The sequence below is a fragment of the Nerophis ophidion genome, linkage group LG10 (genome assembly GCF_033978795.1).
Source record: "Nerophis ophidion isolate RoL-2023_Sa linkage group LG10, RoL_Noph_v1.0, whole genome shotgun sequence".
NCBI classification, from domain to species: domain Eukaryota; kingdom Metazoa; phylum Chordata; class Actinopteri; order Syngnathiformes; family Syngnathidae; genus Nerophis; species Nerophis ophidion.
In genome coordinates, this window is record NC_084620.1 from 34,213,380 (window position 1) to 34,236,994 (window position 23,615).

Below are 23,615 nucleotides of genomic sequence, written 5' to 3' on the forward strand. Positions count from 1 at the left end.
AAAACAAAAAAATGATGTCTTTATTCAAAAGGATTAAAAAAATGTTCTCCTTGTTTAATAACGTTCAAGATGTTTATCATCTTCCCGGTACTTTGTAAACACATTTGGAGTTTGAATAGTTTCTTAAAGTGGGTAATTTAATTTGATTTTTTTGCTTAATCCAATCCATAACTAAACGAAGAAAAATCCATAGATCAGCCGTGTACTGAACGAAAATATAAATGCAATATTCTTGTTTTAGCTCCCAATTTTCATGAGATCTAAAACTTTTACCGTATACACAAATGACCTATACCTCTCAAAGCTTGTTAGTAAATCTGTCTAAATCTGTTAGTGAGCACTTTTTCTTTGCCAAGATAATCCATCCCACCTCACTGGTGTGGCATATCAAGATACTGATTGAACAGCATGATTATTGCACAGGTGTGCCTTAGGCTGCCCACTATCAAAGGCCACTCTGAATTGTGCAGTTTTACTTTATAGAATATCAGTCAGTATCTGGTGTGACCACCATTTTCCTCTCGCAGTGCAACACATCTCCTACGCGTAGAGTTGATCAGGTTGTTGATTGTGGCCAGTGGAATGTTGGTCCACTCCTCTTCAATGGATGTACCAAGCTGCTGGATATTGGCAGGAACTGAAACACGCTGTCGCATCCCAAACATGCACAATGGGTGACAAGTCAATCAATCAATCTATATAGCCCTTAATCACAAATGTCTCAAAGGGCTGCACGAGCCACAACGACATCCTCAGATCCCACATCAGGGCAAGAAAAAACTAAACTCAAAGGGCACAATAAGAAGCCGTGGAAGGGAGCACAAATGTGGGAACACCTGCCCCTCGGTGTGACTGGTGCAATAGATGCCAAGGGGATATGGTTAATAATGTGAGAGTCCAGTTCCTATTGGGGCCAGCAGGGAATCCTCCTGCATGTAGACAAGTCTATGCACCGAGACGTCACCGACTGATGCATAAGGAGTGGTCCACCCCGGGTCCTAACTTCATAATGTGAAAGTCCAGTCCATTGGGAGGCCAGCAGGGGATCATCTTGAATGGAGACAAGTAAACAGCACAGAGACGTCACCAACTGATGAGTCGTCCACCCCAGATCCCGACTTGAAACAGCTAGCATGTCCACCGTAGGGGCTGATCCTTGGTCACCTGATAACCCCTCCACGCAGGAGAGAGGCGCAGATCAGAAAGGGGAAATCAGATCAGATCAACTGGTCTAAAAATGGGTCTATTTAAAATCTTGAGTATATAAATTAGTTTTAGGATGGGACTTAAATGCTTCTATTGAGGTAGCATCTCTAACTGTTACCGGTAGGGCATTCCAGAGTACTGGATCCCAAATAGAAAACTCTCCAAAGCCCGCAAACTTTTTGTGGGCTCTGGGAATCTTCGAATGCAGACTTCTGGCCAGGACATATGATAGAATGCAATCAGCAAGATAGGATGAAGCTAGACTGTTTAGTATTTTATATGTAAGTAGTAAAACCTTAAAGTCACATCATAAGTGCACAGGGAACCAGTATAGACTTAACATGATCAAACTTTCCTTGTTGTTGTCAAAAGTCTAGCAGCCAATCTTTTAATGCTAGACATAGGGAGACCCGAAATCTGACAAAATGTTACAGTAATCAAGACAAGACGTAAAGAAACACAAGAATAATGATCTCACTGTTGGTGGTGGACAAAATGGGAAACATTTTAGCGATAATACAGAGATGAAAGAATGCTGTTTTATTGGACTGCAAATCTTTGGGTATCAAACGATTCGATTCATTATCGATTCTTGGGGTCACGATTCAATTATATATCGATTTTTTTCGATTCAACGCGATTCTCGTTTCAAAAACGATATTTTTCCGATTCAAATCGATTCTGTATTCATTCAATACGTAGGATTTCAGCAGGATCTACCCCAGTCTGCTAACATGCTAGCAGAGTAGTAGATTTTTTTAAAAGCTTTTGTAATTGTAGAGGACAATGTTTTATCAACTGATTGCAATAATGCAAATTTGTTTTAACTATTAAATGAACCAAAAATATGACTTATTTTATCTTTTTGAAAACATTTGATGCAGTGTATTGTCAAGCTTATGAGATTCGATGCAAGTGTAAGCCACTGTGACACTATGGTTGTTTGTATTTTTTTTATAAATGTCTTACGATAATGTCAATGAGGGATTTTTAATCACTGCTATGCTGACATTATAACGAATATTGATACTGTTGTTGATAATATTCATTTTTGTTTTACTACTTTTGGTTTGTTCTGTGTCGTGTTTGTGTCTCCTCTCAATTGCTCTGTTTATTGCAGTTCTGAGTGTTGCTGGGTCAGGTTTGGTTTTGGAATTGGATTGCATTGTTATGGTATTGCTATGTATTGGTTTGTTTGATTGATTAAAAAAATAAATTCAAAAAAATAAAAATAAAATTGATTTAAAAAAAAACGAGAATCGATTCTGAATCGCACGTGAGAATTGCGATTCGTATTCAAATCTATTTTTCCCACACTCCTACTGTTTTAGTAACACTCTTAATGTGAGACTCAAATGATAGAGTTGGGTCGAAAATAATACCGTGAGTATGCTAGCCATGCAAGAACTGGGGTGTTTTCAGCTTCCAGAAGCTGTGCACAGATCCTTGCAACATGGGGTCGTGCATTGTCACGCTGTAACACTAGGTGATGGTCTCTGGTGAATGGCACAACAATGGACCTCATGATCTCGTCACGGTATCTCTGTGCATTCAAAATGCCATTAATAAAATGCACTTGCGTTCGTGCCCATACCATAACCCAGTGGTTCAACGTTTTTTCGGCATGGCGTAGTGGGTAGAGCGGCCGTGCCAGAAACCTGAGGGTTGCAGGTTCGCTTCCCACCTGTTGACATCAAAAGTCGCTGCCGTTGTGTCCTTGGGCAGGACACTTCACCCTTTGCCCCCGGTGCCGCTCACACTGGTGAATGAATGATGAATGAATGACTGTTGGTGGTCGGAGGGGCCGTAGGCGCAAACTGGCAGCCACGCTTCTGTCAGTCTACCCCAGGGCAGCTGTGGCTACATATGTACCTTACCACCACCAGGTGTGAATGAATGATGGTTTCCCACTTCTCTGTGAGCGCTTTGAGTATATAACAATAGAAAAGCGCGATATAAATCTAATCCATTATTATTATTATTATATTATTTTCAGTGATGTACCCCCTGTTAACATTTTTTTTAATTCAAGTACCCCCTAATCAGAGCATAGCATTTTTGGTTGAAAAAAGGAGTTAAAGAAGTAAAATACAGCACTATGTCATCAGTTTCTGATTTATTAAATTGTATAATAGTGCAAAATATTGCTCATTTTTAGTGGTCTTTCTTGAACTATTTGGAAAAAAAGATCCAAAAATAACTAAAAACTTGTTGAAAAATAAACAAGTAATTCAATTATAAATAAAGATTTCTACACATAGAAGTAATCATCAACTTAAAGTGCCCTCTTTGGAGATTGTAATAGAGATCCATCTGGATTCATGAACCTAATTCTAAACATTTCTTCACTAAAAAAAGAAATCTTTAACATCCATATTTATGGAATATGTCCACAAAAAATCTAGCTGTCAACACTGAATATTGCATTGTTGCATTTCTTTTCTCAGTTTATGAAGTTACATTCATATTCTGTTTAAGTATTATTCAATAAATATATTTATAAAGGATTTTTGAATTGTTGCTATTTTTAGAATATTTTAAAAAAATCTCACGTACCCCTTGGCATACCTTCAAGTACCCCCAGGGGTACGCGTACCCCCATTTGAGAACCACTGCCATAACCCCACCACCACTATAGTTCAACAGGGATTCCTCTCCATACTCCAACGTGCGAGGAACTGAAGTCAAGTCGAGACCTCGGTGATGACGACAAGCATGCAGATGAGCTTCCCTGAGACCATTTCTCACAGTTTGTGGAGAAATTATTTGGTCATGTAAACCAATCGTTGCAGCAGTTGTACGGGTGGCTGGAGGTGCACCTGCTGGATGTGGAGGTCCTGGGCTGCGGTTGCGAGGTCAGTTGAATGTACTGGCAAGTTCTCCGAAACGCCTTTGGAGATGGCTTACAGAAGAGAAAGGAACATTTTATTCACGGCCAGCAGCTCTGGTGGACATTCCTGCAGTCAGAATGCCAACTGCAACTCCAAAACTGCACATTTCATTGTGGCCTTTTATTGTGGGCAGACTATGGCGCACCTGTGCAATAATATTGCTGTTTAATCACCATATTGATATGCCACACCTGTGAGGTTGGATGAATTTTCTTGGCAAAGAAGAAATTAGCACTAACACAGATTTTGACAGATTTGTGAACAATATCTAAGAGGAATAGGTCTTTTGTGTATGTAGTAAAAGTGTTCAATATTTGAGTTGTAGTACAACATTGGTTGTGTTGCTGGTGCTGACACTGCTTCCAAGCTAATATGTGATATAAGAGGTGTATTTTTCCAGAACAAAAACTGTGATCTAATTCCGAATTGTTCAATTATACCAGGGGTCGGCAACCCAAAATGTTGAAAGAGCCATATTGGACCAAAAATACAAAAAAGAAAATCTGTCTGGAGCTGCAAATTATTAAAAGCCTTGTGTAAGTGTTATAACAAAGACAACACGTTATGTAAGTGTCTATATTAGCTATTTTAGCCTTCTATCAAAATGACCATGTGTCGCAGGCTGATGCAAATCTTTGTTGACAGAAATGTTGAAATGTAATATTTATTCTACACATTTTTACAACATTGGAAAACATTAGTAAAATGGAGGGTGAGATAACTCCTAAAAAATGACTGGCTTGTGTGGCCAAAGTTAAAGGAAACGGCAGGCTGACTTCTTCTAATGGATTTATTACAATCTTTGCAAGCTGGGTAACGTTTGCTGTGGTCTGGAACAACATGGCACACAACCAACTATCAGAAATGCAGCCAATATTACATACAGATAATATGTCGCAGTGGTTTGTGTTGTGGTATGTGCAGCCCTTTGAGACACTAGTGATTTAGGGCTATATAAATGAACATTGATTGATTGATTGATAATATGTCATGAGACATGCAAATATAAATTGAATTAAGAGGACTTTAAGGAAATCAAATGAGCTCAAATATACCTACAAATGAGGCATAATGATGCAATTTGTACATACAGCTAGCCTACATAGCATATTAGCATTGATTAGCTTGCAGTTATGCACTGACCAAATATGTCTGATTAGCACTTCACACCGGCAATAACATCAACAAAGATCACATTTTCCTTCGCGCACAACATTAAAAGTTTGGTGGACAAAATGAGACAAAAAAGGAGTTGCATAAAACACATCTTAGAAAGCCAGAGAAAGTTCTACATGTAAACAAACTACGATGAGTTCAGGGACCACCAAAATTAGAAGGACAAAACGGCGCTCGCCAAATAGTCTCTAATCTGCGAAGCCGGTTTTATAATAAACATTGAGATTTCTAACAATTAGGGAGGTTTGTGTCAAGTTTGTCCTCCTACAGAAACCATATTGAAACAAAAAATATATTTTTCCCCTCATCTTTTTCCATTTTTCATACATTTTTGAAAAAGCTCCAGAGAGCCACGAGGCAGACGCTCAAGAGCCATGGGTTGCCGACCCCCGGACTATACTGTAGGCTACTCGCAAAATAGAATAGACCCCAAAAAAAAAACATGAAAGTTGTTGAATGTACATGAAACGTTGCGATAAACCTTACATGGTTCTTCCGTTTATGTTTGCTTAATTTTAGTCTCGTGAAAAATTGGGATAATATTGTAGTTGCATAATAGAATATCGCTTTAAAAAAAACAAACGCTGCCAATATTTTGTATCGCGCTTAAGAAAATGCCAAACATTTGCACAAAGTGGGTCTGGCATGCATGATTGCGGTCGGAACTCAATTTAGAGAGGTGCTCTTTACCCAAAATCTTTTTAGAGACCTTGTTTGGTACCTGTGCTGACCAGTGAGAGGCAGAATTGAGCCGAACCTCCAAAGTATAAAAAGAACTGGCCCTAGGATATCACTGTCTGTGTAAGCTTCTGTGCTAATAACTATGTTGTGGTGGCCATTTTGTTTGCCCATAAGGTTTATTCCAGTAGGGCTTGTTGCTGCTCAGTGGGCTTGTGGTTAGAGCAGGGGTGTCAAACTCATTTTAGATGGGGGGGCCACATGGAGAATAATCTACTACCAAGTGGGCCGGACTGGTTAAATCACGACACGATAACTTAACAATAAAGACAACTTCAGATTGTCTGCTTTGTTTAAAAATAGAACAAGAACAATTCTGAAAATGTACAAATTATAGTGTTGTTGTTTTTTCGGTTGAAGTGGGCGGGGTTGGGGTGTCGCGGGGGTGTATAATGTAGCCCAGAAGAGTTGGGATGCATGGGAATCTGGGTATTTGTTCTGTTGTGTTTATGTTGTGTTACAGTGCGGATGTTCTCCAGAAATGTGTTTGTCATTCTTGTTTGGTGTGGGTTCACAGTGTGGCGCATATTAGTAAGAGTGTTAAAGTTGTTTGTATCACAACCATCAGTGTAACCTGTATGGCTGTTGACCAAGTATGCCTTGCAGTCGCTGATGTCTGCTAGCAGGGGTCGCATGCGACATGTGACCAGCTGACACGCAGATAGCATGGCGTGAAGGCGGACGCGACGATATGTTTTAGAGAACGCTGAAAGGATTGTCACCACAACACGCCCTCAAAATAGTTATGCGGGTGAAAACCGGAGAATGTTAGCCCAGGGATATTTCTAGGAAAGGCACTGAAATCCGGACAACCTCCCGGAAAAACTTAAGAGGGTCGGCAAGTATGCAGCTAAGCCACATCAGAGTGATCAAAGAGCCAGCCGCATGCCGCTCCGGAGCCAAGGGTTGCCAATCCCTGATCTACAAAGATACACAGAATTGCTATTGTGACATCTAGTGGACACATTTAGAACAGCCGTTTCTTTCATTCAAAAACTTCGGCTCATTTTTATATTTAGCAAACTCATCCCGCGGGCCTGATAAAACCTGTTCGTGGGCCTGATCCGGCCAGCGGCCCTGATCCGGCCCACGGGCCATACGTTTGACACCCCTTGGTTAGAGTGTCCGCCCTGAGATCGCTAGGTCGTGAGTTCATACCAAGGACTATAAAGATGGGACCCAATACTTCCCTGCTTGGCACTCAGCATCAAAGGGTTGGAATTGAGGGTTAAATTACCAAAATTATTTCCGAGCATGGCCACCACCGCTGCTCACTGCTCCCCTCACCTCCCAGGTTGGAACAAGGGGATGGGTCAAATGCAGAGAGTAATTTTATCACACTTGTACTGGTACTTTAACTTTATCACTGATAGTCTTTTTGATTATGTCAGATAATCATGCCTTAGGAAACGTCAACATTATCATTAGGTGTCGCTAATTGATGACTTCCTGTGCTATTCCTTGTTTCTATGTTTACGTTTTTGAAGTCTGGAATGTTGCATCTCCGTTGTGTGTGTATAAAAATAAACTGTGTGTGTATTTGCCTGCTTCTACTGAATAAGGCTGCATGCTAATCCAAATAACATTGCACGGTTGCTTCTTCAATGCTTGATGGATCTAACAACATTTTGCAAACCTAGCACTATCCCTCCAAGCTCGACGCATCATTTGTCCCGCCGTCTTTCCTCCAGACTTTCCCGAGCGACTAAAGCACCACAGATGGTTTAGCGATACAGTACTGGGAAGCTCCCTTAAGAAATCAAATTGAGCACCTCGTACGTCAAAAGACGGAGTCCAGTGGGGTCCGTTGATACGTTTCGCTGCCACGGGGGTTAAATTAGAAAGATGGCTGTCCTGCATTTTTTTGGATAAAATATTTGCTTTCTTTTCCATCAGGGAGAACCTGGATTCCTCGGCCCCCAGGGAGAGCCGGGTCTCCCAGGCCTGCCGGGAACCAAGGTGGGTGATACACAGCATTAGGTGACAATATCTCTTTCAGCTTGCAGAATGCCACTTGGAAAGATTTTCTTCCTTTGAGCCGTGACATTGTCACAGCGAGGAGCATGCGGTGATAATCCACACGCGGGATTATTATTAATGCTCTTGTTTACTGCACAGCAAAGACAAAAGCAGGCAGCTAAAACACATTAATTTTCATGCTCAGGTTCGTTTTATGTCTGAGTAATGTCCTGTTTGAATAAAGTAGTCCCTTTAGGTGGCACCACAGCGCCATCTGTTGGCTGCCTCTGCTAATGACAATTTCAGACATAATACTTACACTGCTTCTTTTTTTTTTATGTACTCTTCTTTTGCCCCCCTTTCATCAGTTGTTTGTGTTGACAGGGTGAGAGAGGCGACCATGGGCCGCCAGGAAAAGGCGAAACGGGGAGTATTGGCCCTGTGGGGTCAAAGGTCAGTTGTTCCAAATTGATTTGTGCCACCCTCTGGAGCAGGGGTGTCAAACTCAAATACAGAGTGGGCCAAAATCTTAAACTGAACAAAACCACGGGTCAGGGTTGAACAGATTAACCTTTTAAAAGGGACCTGCGGGGTTTGGTGGTAGCGGGGGGTGTATATTGTAGCGTCCTTGAAGAGTTAGTGCTGCAAGGGGTTCTGGGTATTTGTTCTGTTGCGTTACGGTGCTTGTGTTCTCCTGAAATGTGTTTGTCATTATTATTTAGTGTGGGTTCACAGTGTGGCACATATTTGTAACAGTGTTGGCATTGTTAATACGGCCACCCTTAGTGTGCCCTGTATGGCTGTTGATCAAGTATGCCTTGCATTCACTTGTGTGTGTGCTAAAGCCGCATATATTATGTGACTGGGCCGACATTCTGTTTGTATGGAGGAAAAGCAGACGTGACCACCAGGTTGCAGAGAACGCTAAAGGCAGTGCCTTTAAGGGACGCCCCCAATATTGTTGTCCAGGTGGAAATTGGGAGAAATTCGGGAAAATGGTTGCCCCGGGAGATTTTTGGGAGGGGCACTGAACTTCGGGAGTCTCCTGGGAAAATTGGGAGGGTTGACAAGTATGAGTATTAGCGGTGAATGCGGTGTTACAGCAAAACCGCCGCTGTATAACACCGGCGGGCCAGCTCTAATGTTAATTTGACATTGCCTCAAGGGCCAAATGAAATTACAGGGAGGGCCAAATTCGGCCCGCGGGCCAGAGTTTGACACCCATGCTCTAGAACAGTGGTTCTCAACCTTTTTTCAGTGATGTACTCCCTGTTAACATTTTTTTAATTCAAGTACCCTCTAATCAGAGCAAAGCGGTTTTGGTTGAAAAAAAGTGATAAAGAAGTAAAATATAGCACTATGTCATCAGTTTCTGATTTATTAAATTGTATAACAGTGCAAAATATTGCTCATTTTTAGTGGTCTTTCTTGAACTATTTGGAAAAAAAGACATAAAAACAACTAAAAACTTGTTGAAAAATAAACAATTTATTGAATTACAAATAAAAATTTCTACGCATCAAATTAAAGTGCCCTCTTTGGGGATTGTAATTGAGATCCATCTGGATTTGTGAACTTAATTCTAAACATTTATTTAAAAAAAAAAAGAAATCTTTAACATCAAAATTTATGTAACATGTCCACAAAAAATCTAGCTGTCAACACTGAATATTGCATTGTTGCATTTCTTTTCACAGTTTATGAACTTAAATTCATATTTTGTTGAAGTGTTGTTAAATAAATATATTTATAAAGGATTTTTGAATTGTGGCTATTTTTTAAATATTTACAAAAAAATCTCACATACCCCTTGTCATACCTTCAAGTACCCCCAGGGGTACGCGTACCCCCATTTGAGAACCACTGCTCTAGAGCTATAGTCCCCAACCACCGGTCCATGAAGCATTTGCTGGAGAGAAAAATTAAATAATAATAAAAAGGACTGCATTTTCTCCAACTTAGCTTTGGCCTGTCCTATTAGACCAGGGGTGTCAAACTTGTTTTCATTAAGGGCTACACCGCTTGCAACAGTAAATAATTAATGAATTTGCCTATGAATTCAAATATTATTTTTTTTTAACGTAAAGAGTAAAAAAAAAAAAATCTGTAAATTTGACAACTGTTTTTTACAGAAAAAAACTGGCAGCTTAGTTACCAGACTTTTACTGTCAAATATATGGTAGTATTGTGTTATTATTATTTTTACAACATATTACTATAAATACAAAAATACTGTAGTTTAATTTTATTTTGGCAACTCAGCTGCCAGGTTTTTTTTTTACCATAATACATGTGGTACCATAAAATCATCAACTGTTGATTTAAAAAAATAAAAAAAATAAAACCTGACAGCCCAGTCGATAGAATTTTACTGTAAAAAAAAAAAACATAGGGTTTTTTTTGTTGTTTTTTTTCAACTTACAGTAATATGCTGTAAAAAAACTCCCTAAATTTTAAAGTAAAATCTATTGGTCATTTTTATAGTGTACAATTTGATGGATAACTTGCTTCAAAACCATAGGTTAAGCAGATATTTAAGTATTAATTTGTATTTTGACAAACAAAATTAGATTATAGAATATTTGTTGCAATATTGGCCACAAATTTTTTCTACTGTTAAACTTAAAAAAAAACCTAATACCTTTGGTCAGAAAATAAGAAAGTAAAGAGAGAAAATATTAAGTATTCTATTGTCACATATTATTTCCAGGCTTTTGCGGGCCATGTATAAAAAGTTGAGTTTGACACCTGTGCACTAGACACACCAATGAGCTTGTTTATAGATGTACAATAAAACTCCTGATAGGAAGTTGCCATTTGTTTGAACTTTGTGACATGTAGATACAAAGCACATTAATGAACATATCAAATATAAATGTGACAGATTGCAGCCAAAGGCTGATTTCCATCAGCATTTAATTGCAAAGAAACACGCCCAGGGCTCCCACTAATTCAGCGTTATAGTGAGTTGTATTTTTCACACATGGTAAGCCGGTCCCTGAAAATAATGCCTACATTAAACCGGTCCGTGGTGCAAAAATGGTTGGGGACCAATGCTCTAGAGCAGGGGTAGGGAACCTATGGCTCTAGAGCAGGGGTCACCAAACTTTTTGAAACCAAGAGCTACTTCTTGGGTACTGATAAATGCGAAGGGCTACAAATATACACACTTTAAAAAATTGCCAGAAATAGCCAATTTGCTCAATAGTTTTTTTTCTTTTACGGAAGGTATTTTGTAGAGAATAAATGATGAAAAAACACTTAATTGAACGGTTTAAAAGATGAGAAAACAGGAAAAAAATTAAAATTAAATTTTAAAACATAGTTTATTTTCAATTTCGACTCTTTGAAATTCAAAATTCAACCGTAAAAAAGAAGAGAAAAACTAGCTAATTTGAATATTTAAAAAAAAAAGTTTTATGGAACATCATTATTAATTTTTCCTGATTAAGATTAATTTTAGAATTTTGATGACATGTTTTAAATAGGGGCTGGTGCCTATCTCAGCTACAAGCATTCTCATGCATTTTAATCCATCCATCCGGTTGCTACCGCACCTTTTCAAGAAGTCGCGTTAATGGTAAGAATGTTTTATTTACTGTTAGTTAGCTTCAGAATAACAATGTTATTAAAAAGAATAACAGACTTATTATACTCTAAAAATGTTGGTCTTACTTAAAAATGCACGCATTCAGTTTTATCCTCTCTTTCAAAAAATGTTATATGGCTCTCACGGAAATACTTTTTAAAATATTGGGCTTGTATGGCTCTCTCCGCCAAAAAGGTTCCTGACCCCTGATATAGAGTAATTTCTACAGTGTGTACTCCGAACGACAGGACACAAATTGAATTTGGGGTCAAACTTTGTGTTTTGAGAAAAAATATACTGTACCTAAGAGGCACCCGACTCTAAAAATAATTTGATAAAAGCAGACGTTGGTGTATCGTGCCTCGTCAACTTGTTTGAAGTGTAAAAAGATGGTAACAGAAATTGAAAAATAAGTAGACCCACTCACCATTTACAGACATTACGACAGACATGTAGCATACAACAGAGGTTCTTACAGTGGAACTACATTTTTTTACAATAGTGCCTACCATTCCCTATCCTTATGTAAGACAAGAATGCATACGTTTTTTAAAAAAATGCATTTTAACTAGTAAATAAATGCGGGCAAAAGTCAGCTTACAATCCAGCACATGGGAGAGGCTTTATTTATGATCTAGAACAGGTTTTATCCGGCCCACGGGATGAGTTTGAAAAGTATAAAAACGAGCCAACATTTTTGAATGAAAGAAACTGCTGTTCTAAATGTGTCCACTAGATGTCAGAATAGCAAATATTTGTATTTTTGTAGATTATGTTACATATGTAAAGAAAAAATATTAACCACATGATGTTAAACGGGTTATACTTGTATAGCACTTTTCTACCTTTAAGGTGCTCACGGTGCTTTGACACTATTTCCACAGTCACCCATTCACACACACATTCACACACTGATGGCGGGAGCTGCCTTGCAAGGTGCTAACCACGACCCATCAGGAGCAAGGGTGAAGTGTCTTGCTCAAAGACACAATTGACGTGACTAAGACGGTAGAAACTGGGGATTGAACAAGGAACCCTCAGGTTCCACTCTCCCAACCGCTCCACGCCGTGCTGTTAGTCCACCAGCCGAGGAAAATGAGCAACATAAATGATTTTTAAATTTTCAGAATGTGCTTGTTCTATTTTTAAACAAAGAAAACAATCTGAAGTGTACTTTAGTTTTAAGTTATCGTGCCGTGATTTTACCACTCCAGGAGTAGATTTTTCTCCATGTGGCCTCCGAACTAAAATTATTTTGACACAGAATAAACTTTCACCAGCTCAGAAGCGAGAAAGCAGCTCACCAGTTGAAGATGTCAATACAACATCATAAGGAAGTTGCCGTTCTCTGATCAATGTGCCGCCAAATGTAGGACCTTAACGTTAGCGCCTATAATAATAATTAACAATATCACTAATAGTTGGTTAATATTTCGGTCAAGTAATGTAAATGGAATATTGTTGGGGCTTTTTGGTTTGTTATATACTGGATTTTGAGGTTGTAAAAACGCAATAGACGTCATGGCTCACATTGGCTACATTGTAAACAGACATTTATTTACGTTTATTTATAAGTTTGTATGCATTTTAAAAAAGACTAAAATGTTCTTGTCTCTCATAAGGATTGTGAATTATAGTCGCAAGTGCAGTTCCCCTTTAACCTTTTTGAACTCTGGGCCTAACTTTGCCATTAGAGAGAGACCTGGGGCCCACTCAAAAATATATAAGTAACCTTAATCTTGATTTTAATCTTATTCAATAATAGTATCTCACCTACTTACAGTTTCCAACCTTGTAAAATGATATGAAACCATACGTTAATCAGAAAGATTCATATTTAATCAACATAAACCTCAGACTTAGGTCATCAGGCTGATTATAAAAATGATTACTACTCAAATAAACTGCAGAAGAAGGGACTCATAAATAACAGACACAAAAGGCATTTGCATACAATTATCCATCCATCCATCCATTTTCTACCGCCTATTCCCTTTGGGGTCGCGGGGGGCGCTGGTCCCTATCTCAGCTACAATCGGGCGGAAGGCGTTGTATACCCTGGACAAGTCGCCACCTCATTGCAGGGCCAACACAGATAGACAGACAACATTCACAATGTTGTGCTAAAATGGAGAAATTACCTTAGTAATGAATATGTTTCTTAAGGGCATCAATCTGTCAATCCTTTCCATGTCCGGGCCAGGTAAGGTTCCCCGTGTTGAGTCAAATTAAGCTGCAGGCGCCACCCTTAAGCACAAATAAAAAAAACAGCTTCACCACTTTAGTCATAAATTTTGCGCTTAAACTTCTCTATGACTTTGTCTCCATAATTATTCTGTTTGTTTGATATTGTCATTACTGCCACAAGTGGTACATAAGTGTATTACAACTGAGTACCACTGCAGCCCTCACAGACCATATCTGAGAAACAGATATTTTTGGAGACGTGTCCGGGGTGTACTCCGCCTTCCGCCCAAATGCAACAAAGATAAGTTCCAGCGGCCCCATAAGGGACAAGCGGTAGAAAATGGATGGATGGGTGGAGATATTTTTGGGTGGCCCAACAATATAGTTACAAAACACTGGCATAAAATACATGGAAGTGGAGAGGGACAATTACTGATGGCGGACTTTATATCTTATATATTTTTTCAAATATTTTTAACTGGTATACAGGTGTCAAAATAAGTTGATCAAAATGTAAAAGGTTATATAACTCCTCATGCTTTGATGTCACATTCTATGCTTGTGTTGTTGAATAGATTTAAATGGAGAGGGATGTTAACTTCATGCATCGCACATTTTTATTATTTAAGTGTAAAAAGTAGTTAATGAAAAAATAATACTGATACTAAAAAGACCAACAATTAAAAACTAATTCCCCTTGACAGATGTTTACTGTATATGGAGATGGACTAAGGTGTCTGTGTGAGGATTTTTCCAGTTACGATTCCACTTTCGATTCTGCTTAACCAGTCAGTTCTTTATCGATTCATATTTGGAAAAAAAGATAACAAAAAAGTGGATGAGCATCAATTTTGTTTAGTTTAGAGATAACATTACAAAGTCAACAGTGAGGTCTTAAGAGTCACACAGCATTGAAAAACTATTTTGAAAATAAATTAAAAATATCTGTAAAATTTAACAAAATAGAACATGTGGAAATTATTCAAAAATTTAAACATTTCATAACATTTTTAAAACATTAGTGGGTTCCCTCCGGGTACTCCGGCTTCCTCCCACTTCCAAAGACATGCACCTGGGGATAGGTTGATTGGCAACACTAAATAGGCCCTAGTGTGTGAATGTGAATGTGAATGTTGTCTGTCTATCTGTGTTGGCCCTGCGATGAGGTGGCGACTTGTCCAGGGTGCACCCCGACTTCCGCCCGATTGTAGCTGAGATAGGCACCAGCGACCCCAAAGGGAACAAACGGTAGAAGATGGATGGATAAGAATCTTTGTCATCTGCCTAGAAAATAGACCGTGCAAAGGTTTGTTTTTTCTTATTTTTTTTATGGATAGGTTTTAATTGGGTTAAGAGCCCTATTGATAGCATTTGGTTACATTCTGTGTAACCATGGCGATGTAATATAGGACCAAAGTTGAAAACAACCAATTATTTAGGAACCCAACCTTCAGGCCATACTGTGAAAAGAACCCATGTTTTGTCACTGGTTATGTCACATTGTATCCTCATAGGTTGCTAGTGTGGTTTCTATATTTCGTTGGCATTCTGCGAAGGTTAAAATAGTTTCAAAAGTCAGCAAGATGATCACAAATACCGGGCCAGAGGTTACCAACAGTTTCCATTTCCAAATTTCTTCTGGAATTTTTTTGTAGTTATCATTAATTACTTTATCATTTTGGCAACTAAATCAGCTTTTCTAAGGCTTTAACATGAATGAATGAATTAAATAAGTTTATTTCGGTCATATAATCGAACAAATCAATCAACCATTATGTGTGATCAGTTTTACAGTACAGGTTATACGTAAACAATCATACACATTTACACACAAAAAAAAAGAAAAGAAAATGACCGAAAAAAGAGTAGGCTGAAGCCAAAGCTTATATTTGCCTATCCTATACCTTCACTGAAAATTAGAGTGCCTGAAACATCAACGTCTAAAAAAAAAAAATCAATGGGATGAAAGTAATTGTTACCATCCATCCATCCATTTTCTACCGCTTATTCCCTTTCGGGGTCGCGGGGGGCGCTGGCGCCTATCTCAGCTACAATCGGGCGGAAGGCGGGGTGCACCCTGGACAAGTCGCCATCTCATCGCAGGGCCAACACAAATAGACAGACAACATTCACACTCACATTCACACACTAGGGCCAATTTAGTGTTGCCAATCAACCTATCCCCAGGTAATTGTTACTATATTTTATAATTTTCAGTTATTTCACCTTTCAATGTTTTCTTACACCTTATCAAAGAAGTGCATGTCTTCAGCTCATCACTGAGCTTGTTCCACTATTTAACTCCAAAAACTGTAATACATTTGTATTTTATATTCGTTCTCGCTTTACCTATTTCAAAAATCAATATCCCCCGTAAATTATAGTTTTCTCCTCTGAAATGAAATAGCCCAAAAATACAAGCTGGAAGGCTGTTGTTCTTTACTCGAAACATAATTTCCATTGCTTTTAAAAACACAATGTCTGAAAATTTTAATACATTTGAACTTATAAATAATGGATTCGTATGTTCATAGTAGCACGCTTTGTGTATTATTCTAATGACCCTTTTTTGAAGTTTTATTATTGGGTCTATGTTTGTTTTATAAACATTTTCCCAAATTTCAACACAATACGTTAAATATGGAAAAATAAAAGAATAATACAACATATGCAGGCATTTCTTATTCAGCATGTGTCTTACTTTATAAAGAATAGCAATAGATTTGGATATGTTTCCCTTTATATATTTAATATATAAAGGGAATTCCAACACAGTTTATGATCAATTATTATTCCCAAGAATTTAGTTGTATATACTCTATCAATTTCCACTTGATTTAATTTTGATTTTGCTTCACAATTTGTCTTTGCACCACTGAACACCATACATTTAGTTTTCTTATCATTTAATGATAACTTATTAATATCAAACCATTTTTTTAGCTGAATTAACTCAACTTCTATTATCCTCAACACTTCCTTCAAGTCTTTTCCAGACCAATATACATTTGTATCATCTGCAAACATTATACATTTTAATTTATTAGATACTGAACACATTTCATTTAGGTAAAGTATAGATACAAGTACAACACAAGTTACTCTTCTTGGCTGTGATTTAATCTTATTAATTTCCACATATTGGGATCTGTTACTTAAATAACTACTTAACTACTGTTACGAAACACCTCTTATGCCATATTTTCCCAATTTCTGCAGAAGTAAAGAATGATCGATTGTGTCAAAAGCTTTACATAAGTCAATAAATACTCCAACGGTGTTTTTCTTTTTTTCTATTGCTGTAGGTATTTTCTACAAAGTCCATCACTGCTAGAGATGTAGATCGATTACTCCTGAACCCATACTGATGCTCATTCCATAGCTCATGTTTGTCAATGAACTCATCAAGTCTATTTACAAATATTTCCTCAAGAATTTTTGCAAATTGAGGTAGTAAGGACACAGGTCTGTAATTCGCCTACTCGAAAACTTACCAAACTTTGCAAGCATGTTTATACTGTATAATATTTACATTTTCGTTATGACAAGATGTACAACAATCATCAAAGACCAGAGATTATGAATGTGTTTCCATTTGTGCACGTCCACATTTACAGTACAGTACAGTACACAGCATTTTAGGCACATAAGTGTGTTCCACTCAGCACCTCCACATCCGAGTCCATGGTTCTCGCCCGGAAAAGGGTGGAGTGCCATCTCCGGCTTTTGGTTATGACCGAAAGGACAAGATCACGGGTACAAGTGGCCGTAATGAGTTTCCTCCGCCGGGTAGCGGGTCTCTCCCTTAGAGATAGGGTGAGAAGCTCTACCATCCAGGAGGAGCTCAAACTAAAGCCGCTGCTCCTCCACATCGAGACAAGCCAGATGAGGTGGTTCGGGCATCTGGTCAGGATGCCACCCGAACGCCTCCCTAGGGAGGTGTTTAGAGCACGTCCAACTGGTTGGAGGCCAAGGGGAAGACCCAGGACAAGTTGGGAAGACTATGTCTCCCAGCTGGCCCTGGAAAATCCTCAGGATCCCTCGGGAAGAGCTGGACAAAGTGGCTGGAGGGAGGAAAGTCTTGGCTTCCCTGCTTAGGCTGCTGCCCCAGCGACCCAACTTCGGATAAGCGGAAGAAGATGGATGGATGGATGGATGGATGGAAGTGTGTTCCAATGAGGGTTGACAGCAGTGTCTTGAAAAACGTAACTGTCCTGTATTTAGAAACAAAAGTACATGTTTGATATTGAGCACATTGTCCCGTATTACAGTATTATAGTGAAAAATGATGTATAATCTGTAAAATATCATTAAATTATTTCAAACGACAACATTCTGATACAGGCTAAGTCAATGGATGCCAACTCACTTGTTAAACTCATTGACGCTCGACACTTCTGGCATCTGTTAACACAAAAAAAGACCAACATAAGTTAGATTGACTCGTCCTGCAAGGTGTCCCTTATTTATTTTTAGGGAGTTTGCAACCCTAGTTCCAATGAGAAGTACAGCAAAATGCAGTGCTCTGTCACGACCAGGATTTGCTTTCTACATGCCCCTAATGTTGAGAGTAGAGCAATGGAGCTTAACCACCCTCAATCATCGGCATCTTGGCTTGATATCGACTAAGGCTATGTCTACACTAAGCCGGATAACCCTTTAACCGAATAATTATTCAGCCTAAGCCTCGTGTCAGCCACACTAAACCATCGTTTAAGGTTGCCCTCCTTAGTTAATTTTTTACACGGGTAAGTGCTTCGTCTATTTCTTGAGTCTACGGCTTTTAGCTTTGTATGGACTCAGATAGTTTACAAACTGAGTTCGGAGAGGAAGTGGCACCAGAAAGACCGTGCCCCACACAGGAAGTGACATCAGAAAGAACGCACCACAGCCAGCTTCATGACAACCCATTCGGTAAATCGGCGGCAACCGCTAGAAAGATGGATGCGAGTCATCCAGACATGCCGTGTTTCTCCTTCTTGTACGTCACACATCAATACCGTAAGAGAAGGAAACGGGCGATTGCAGCTATTTGGGATACAACACATCTCAGACGGTAACATAGCAATGTTGAGCAACGATTTTGGTTAAGCCCTAAAAGAACGGTAGCCTGGTGGGATATGTTCGTCACCGAGTGTGTTGCGCCAGAGGAACGGCAAGATAACTTTCGAATGTCCAGGTCAGCTGTGATTCTACTTAGTGAACAACTTTGTCCATTTGTCGAAGGAGAGACGACGACAATACGGGCTCCCATGGACAAGGGAAGACTACTAAAAAATAGCGACTGCATTTGGGCCTGCAAAGCAGACTGTCAGTTATTGTCCGCGATGTATGTCGAGCGATGACTCAATGTCTAGTTTTGTACTCCATAACTATTGTGAAGCCATGAAGTGGTTGTGGCCGTCAAGTACGACCGCCGATTTCAGCCCACAAGCACAGTGTCCTGTTGTTGGTTGTTGTAAAAAAAAATTTTTATCACATTGTTTACTTTCACACATCCATTATAGATATGATTCATATGATTCACTACAATAGTCTAACAACTGCTGATGGTCAGGCAAGCAAGGTTTACTGTTAAAAGAAATCTGGCAATAGTCTACATTGAAACACAGGGTAAGGATACACTTCCAGGTCAGAGGTGACTATTACGCGTGCACTTGTTTTGCGCATGCGTACTAAGTCGCGTTGCGCCGGCGGCATCTTAAACAACCAATCCTACCTAAGGATAAGGTTAGGTAGGATTTACCCTGGATAACCTTAGCCGGCTTAGTGTAGAAGGAGCCTAACTGGAGTGGTTGCAATTTAAAAAACGAAGAGAAGAAAAGCAAGCAGATAGATATTGGGATCATCATTTTTGGCTTTCTTAAGTGCAACAACAGTAATGCATTTGGGACAGTCCTCAGTCACTGAGTACGCAGTGTGCCTGGTATTCAATACATATTGAAGTGTTAGTACAGAAGCACACAAAAAGTGAAAAACAACCTGTCAGATGCACAGGTACACTGCAAAAACTGAAATCTAAGTAAGATTAAATATCTCAAAAAAGGGTGATATGTTCTCTCTGTCTAGTAAGATAATTGTTCTCACTAAGCAGATTTTTTTGTTTGAGTCTTTTACTTGTTTTAAGTGTTTTGGTCCTAAATTATCTCAGTAAGATATTACAGCTTGTTGCTGAGATTTTATGACCAATATTGAGTAAAGCATGCTTGAAACTAGAATATCAACTGTTGCAAAGCTGTGTCATCCACACTCACAAGTATAAAACTACTTTTTTATAGTAATCATTTCTTATTTCAAGCATGAAAAAAAATGTATAATTTTAACACAATTGTGTCTCATAATTAAAACAGATGACAGCCAAATTGACTTTGCTGTTTTATTTTCAATGAAACAATAGACAATACGTACTCATAGAGTAGTACAGTAAGCACAGTACAGCAAACTTGACACTTAATATTAAAACATTTAACATTTGACATTTCAAACCATTTTGAACAGAAATAGTTCATGCACATTCAGATAAATAAAATTACAATTAAAAAAATTTTGACCGGGGGCCGGGCTGTATACATGCGCAATAATTGACTGAAAGAGCACGCACTTGGTGTGATAATGTCATGTTATCGATGGGAAAATGCATTTTTAGACCATATGATTTGCCTGAGCGGCTAGGAGACCCCGATAGTAACAAGCGGTTGCCTTGTTGCCTTTCCTTTAAGAACAGCAAATTAGTTTTTAGTATAAGTTTGCTGGTTTCAAGAAATGTAACGCCGAGTGCATATCATGTCAAGATAATGGCACTAGCATTTACTTAATTTGAGAATATTTTTCAACATATTGAACAAAAAGGTCTCTTTTTTCTATCAAGAAAAGTGCACTGGTTATTAGTGAGAATATACTTATTTTAGGATATTTTTGGGTTCATTGAGGTTAGCTAATTTTACTTGTTTTCGAGAGTCTTGACAAGCCAAATGTTCTTGTTCTATTGGCAGATCATTTTGCTTAGTCCAATTAAATTACCCCTATTTTTTGTATTTCTTTTCCTTGTTTTTGAACACTGACTTTTTGCAGTGTAGTCGGCTATTTTGGTTTTGCAGGTCCGGGCTATTTCTAGTTTGTTTGTTTGTTTGTGTACAAACATTCCAATGCAGGCCATGTTCAATTTTGTCTGTCGCAGGCTAATAACAAGTGCATTGGATGCTAGTCGCAGATGGCCCCAAGTCCAATTTTTGGACACTCCTGTCCACTATTGTTTATGTCTGGCTTTGACTCAGCAGGTAGTTTTTTCTTTTTCTTTTTAAACTCTAGTCTAAACTCAGATGACCCCAAACGTGAAACCCCACCTTTATCAGCCACAGACTTCAAATAAACACCCCAGAGCGTTGGTTATTTTAGCCAAGGCGACATTCCCCGAGGAGGAGGAAACAGGACCCCCCCTCCAGACAGCAAGGTTATGACAATCAAGTCATGAATGAAGAATAGAAACCACAACATGGATGTTTGTCCTGTTCATCTAACCTTAAAAGGCATATATCCACAGGGGTCGCAGGGAGAGGCCGGGGCACCAGGTCTTAAAGGGTCAAAGGTGAGCTAATCAAATGATCTGATTACCATGTTTAGCTTTTTTTTTGCCATTTTTTTTGTAATCCATGATATGAAATATATCTCGTATGTATCCCACATCAGGGCGAGACTGGCGATAAAGGAGAGTATGGGCCTGCCGGGCCGAGGGTAAGCATTTATTACTCCTAAATGTTGGTGTATAGTGGGTTTGATCGACTAAGATCCAAATAACAAAGGCTAAACAAACTGTAAATATGAGTGTACCAATAGTGGATGTGTTGGGTGGGATCCACAGAGATGGCATGTAAAGTTGATAACTGGTGCAGACCGCCCAATTTAAATGAGGTTTTTGCATGTACTACGCGGCGTTCACCATGGAGACACTCAGTTACTGCACAGTCATGTTATCATGCTCCTACTTGTGGTGTTTTGAAAACATGTAGGCGACATGTATAACTTTCTACGGGCATTTTACAATGGAAGTCCTTTGTAACGCTCTGGAGACAGCCAGCGTTCCCTGGGATGTTCGAGACGCAAGAAAATGTCAAGAAGTTTTTATATTTTCATATATGAAAAAACAAAAGTATTTTTTTTAAATTACCAGCAAACACTAAAACGCATCAATTGAATCAATTTTAATCAGCCTCTTAAAGGAGTCGTATTATGATTTTTTTTCTACAAAACTCAAAATGAGTGAAGTTTGCATGTTGTGTAATTCGTAAATAAAAACAGATTACAGTGATTTGCAAATCCTTTTCAATTTATATTTAATTGAATAAACTGCAAAGACAAGATATGTAATGTTTGAACTGAGAACACATTTTTTTTTTGCAAATAATCATTAACTTAGAATTTAATGGCAGCAACACATTGCAAAAACGTTGGCAGACCAAGTTTTTAAGCTTTCCAGGTGGAATTCTTTCCCATCCTTGCTTTATGTAAAGCTTAAGTTGTTCAACAGTCCGGGATCTCTGTTGTGGTATTTTAGGCTTCATAATGCACCACACATTTTTAATGGGAGACAGGTCTGGACTACAGGCTGGCCAGTCTAGTACCCGCACTCTTTGACTATGAAGCCACGCTGTTGTAACACTTGGCTTAGCATTGTCTTGCTGAAATAAGCAGGGGAGTCCTTGATAACGTTGCTTGGATGGCAACATGTTGCTCCAAAACCTGTATGTTCCTTTCAGTATTATGGTGATGTGTAAGTTACCCATGCCTTGGGCACTAATACACCCCCATACCATCACAGTTGGTGGCTTTTGAAATTTGCACCTAATACAATCCCTACGGTTATTTTCCTCTTTGTTCCGGAGGACACTACGTCCACAGTTTCCAAAAACAATTTGAAATGTGGACTGGTCAGACCAGCAGCGTTTCTGGGTGTTGTTGATAAATGGCTTTCACTTTGTACAGTAGCGTTTTAACTTGCACTTACAGATGTAGCAACGAACTGTAGCTACTGACAGTGGTTTTCTGAAGTGTTCGTGAGCCCATGTGGTGATATCCTTTACACACTGATGTCACTTTTTGATGCAGTACCGCCTGAGAAATCAAAAGTCTGTCATATCATAGCTTTCGTGCAGGGATTTCTCCAGACTCTCTGAACCTTTTGATGATATTACGGACCATAGATGGTGAAATCCATAAATTCCTCGCAATAGCTCGTTGAGAAATTTTTTTTTTTCAACAGTTCGACAATTTGCACACACATTCATTCACAGAGTGGTGACCCTCGCCCCAACCCTTGTTTTTGAATGACTGAGCATTTCATGGAATCTGCTTTTATACCCAATTATGGCACCCGCCTGTTCCCAATTAGCCTGTTCACCTGTTTGATGAGCATTCCTCAACTTGCTCAGTCTTTTTTGAAACATGTTGCAGGCATCAAATTCCAAATGAGCTAATATTAGCAAAAATAACAATGTTTTCAATGTATTCAATACATTCAATAGATTATAATTCACAAATCGTCTTCAAGCCATTACTGCCAATATAAATCATGTACAGGCAATATTATCAGATTTAAATGCTGGTTACATTCATGAGTGCACCTATTCACATTTCCTGAATAAAATAACATACCAAATGACCATGTCCATGCAGGGCCCACCAGGGCAAAAAGGAGACCAAGGGGCCACCGAAATCATCAACTACAATGGGAATATTCAGGAAGCTTTACAGGTCAGAGATTTCAATAGTGATAATACAAATACTGTTTCTTAGGGTGTGTCTGTGCAACATGTTGACAGAAAGGTTTGTTTCTTCTGCAATGGTATTTCTCTCTCTCCTCTCCTTGTTCCACT

At 38.8% G+C, this 23,615-nt stretch overlaps 1 protein-coding gene and 1 long non-coding RNA gene across 2 annotated transcripts in view; one reads left to right on the forward strand and one right to left on the reverse strand.

The window, feature by feature from the left end:
• Positions 1 to 23,615, forward strand: part of LOC133560717 (collagen alpha-1(XXV) chain) — a 337,729-nt gene that overhangs the window by 272,024 nt on the left and 42,090 nt on the right. Inside the window, exons 19-23 of the mRNA XM_061913555.1 lie at positions 7,908 to 7,970; positions 8,355 to 8,423; positions 21,287 to 21,331; positions 21,433 to 21,477; positions 23,416 to 23,493. Coding sequence (XP_061769539.1) covers positions 7,908 to 7,970; positions 8,355 to 8,423; positions 21,287 to 21,331; positions 21,433 to 21,477; positions 23,416 to 23,493 — 300 coding nt within the window. The remainder of the gene's footprint in view (positions 1 to 7,907; positions 7,971 to 8,354; positions 8,424 to 21,286; positions 21,332 to 21,432; positions 21,478 to 23,415; positions 23,494 to 23,615) is intronic.
• Positions 16,549 to 23,527, reverse strand: LOC133560718 (uncharacterized). Its single transcript, XR_009808509.1, has 3 exons — positions 23,395 to 23,527; positions 18,116 to 18,150; positions 16,549 to 17,960 (listed from the first exon to the last, which is right to left on the reverse strand). It is a non-coding gene; the product is annotated as an uncharacterized LOC133560718 (long non-coding RNA).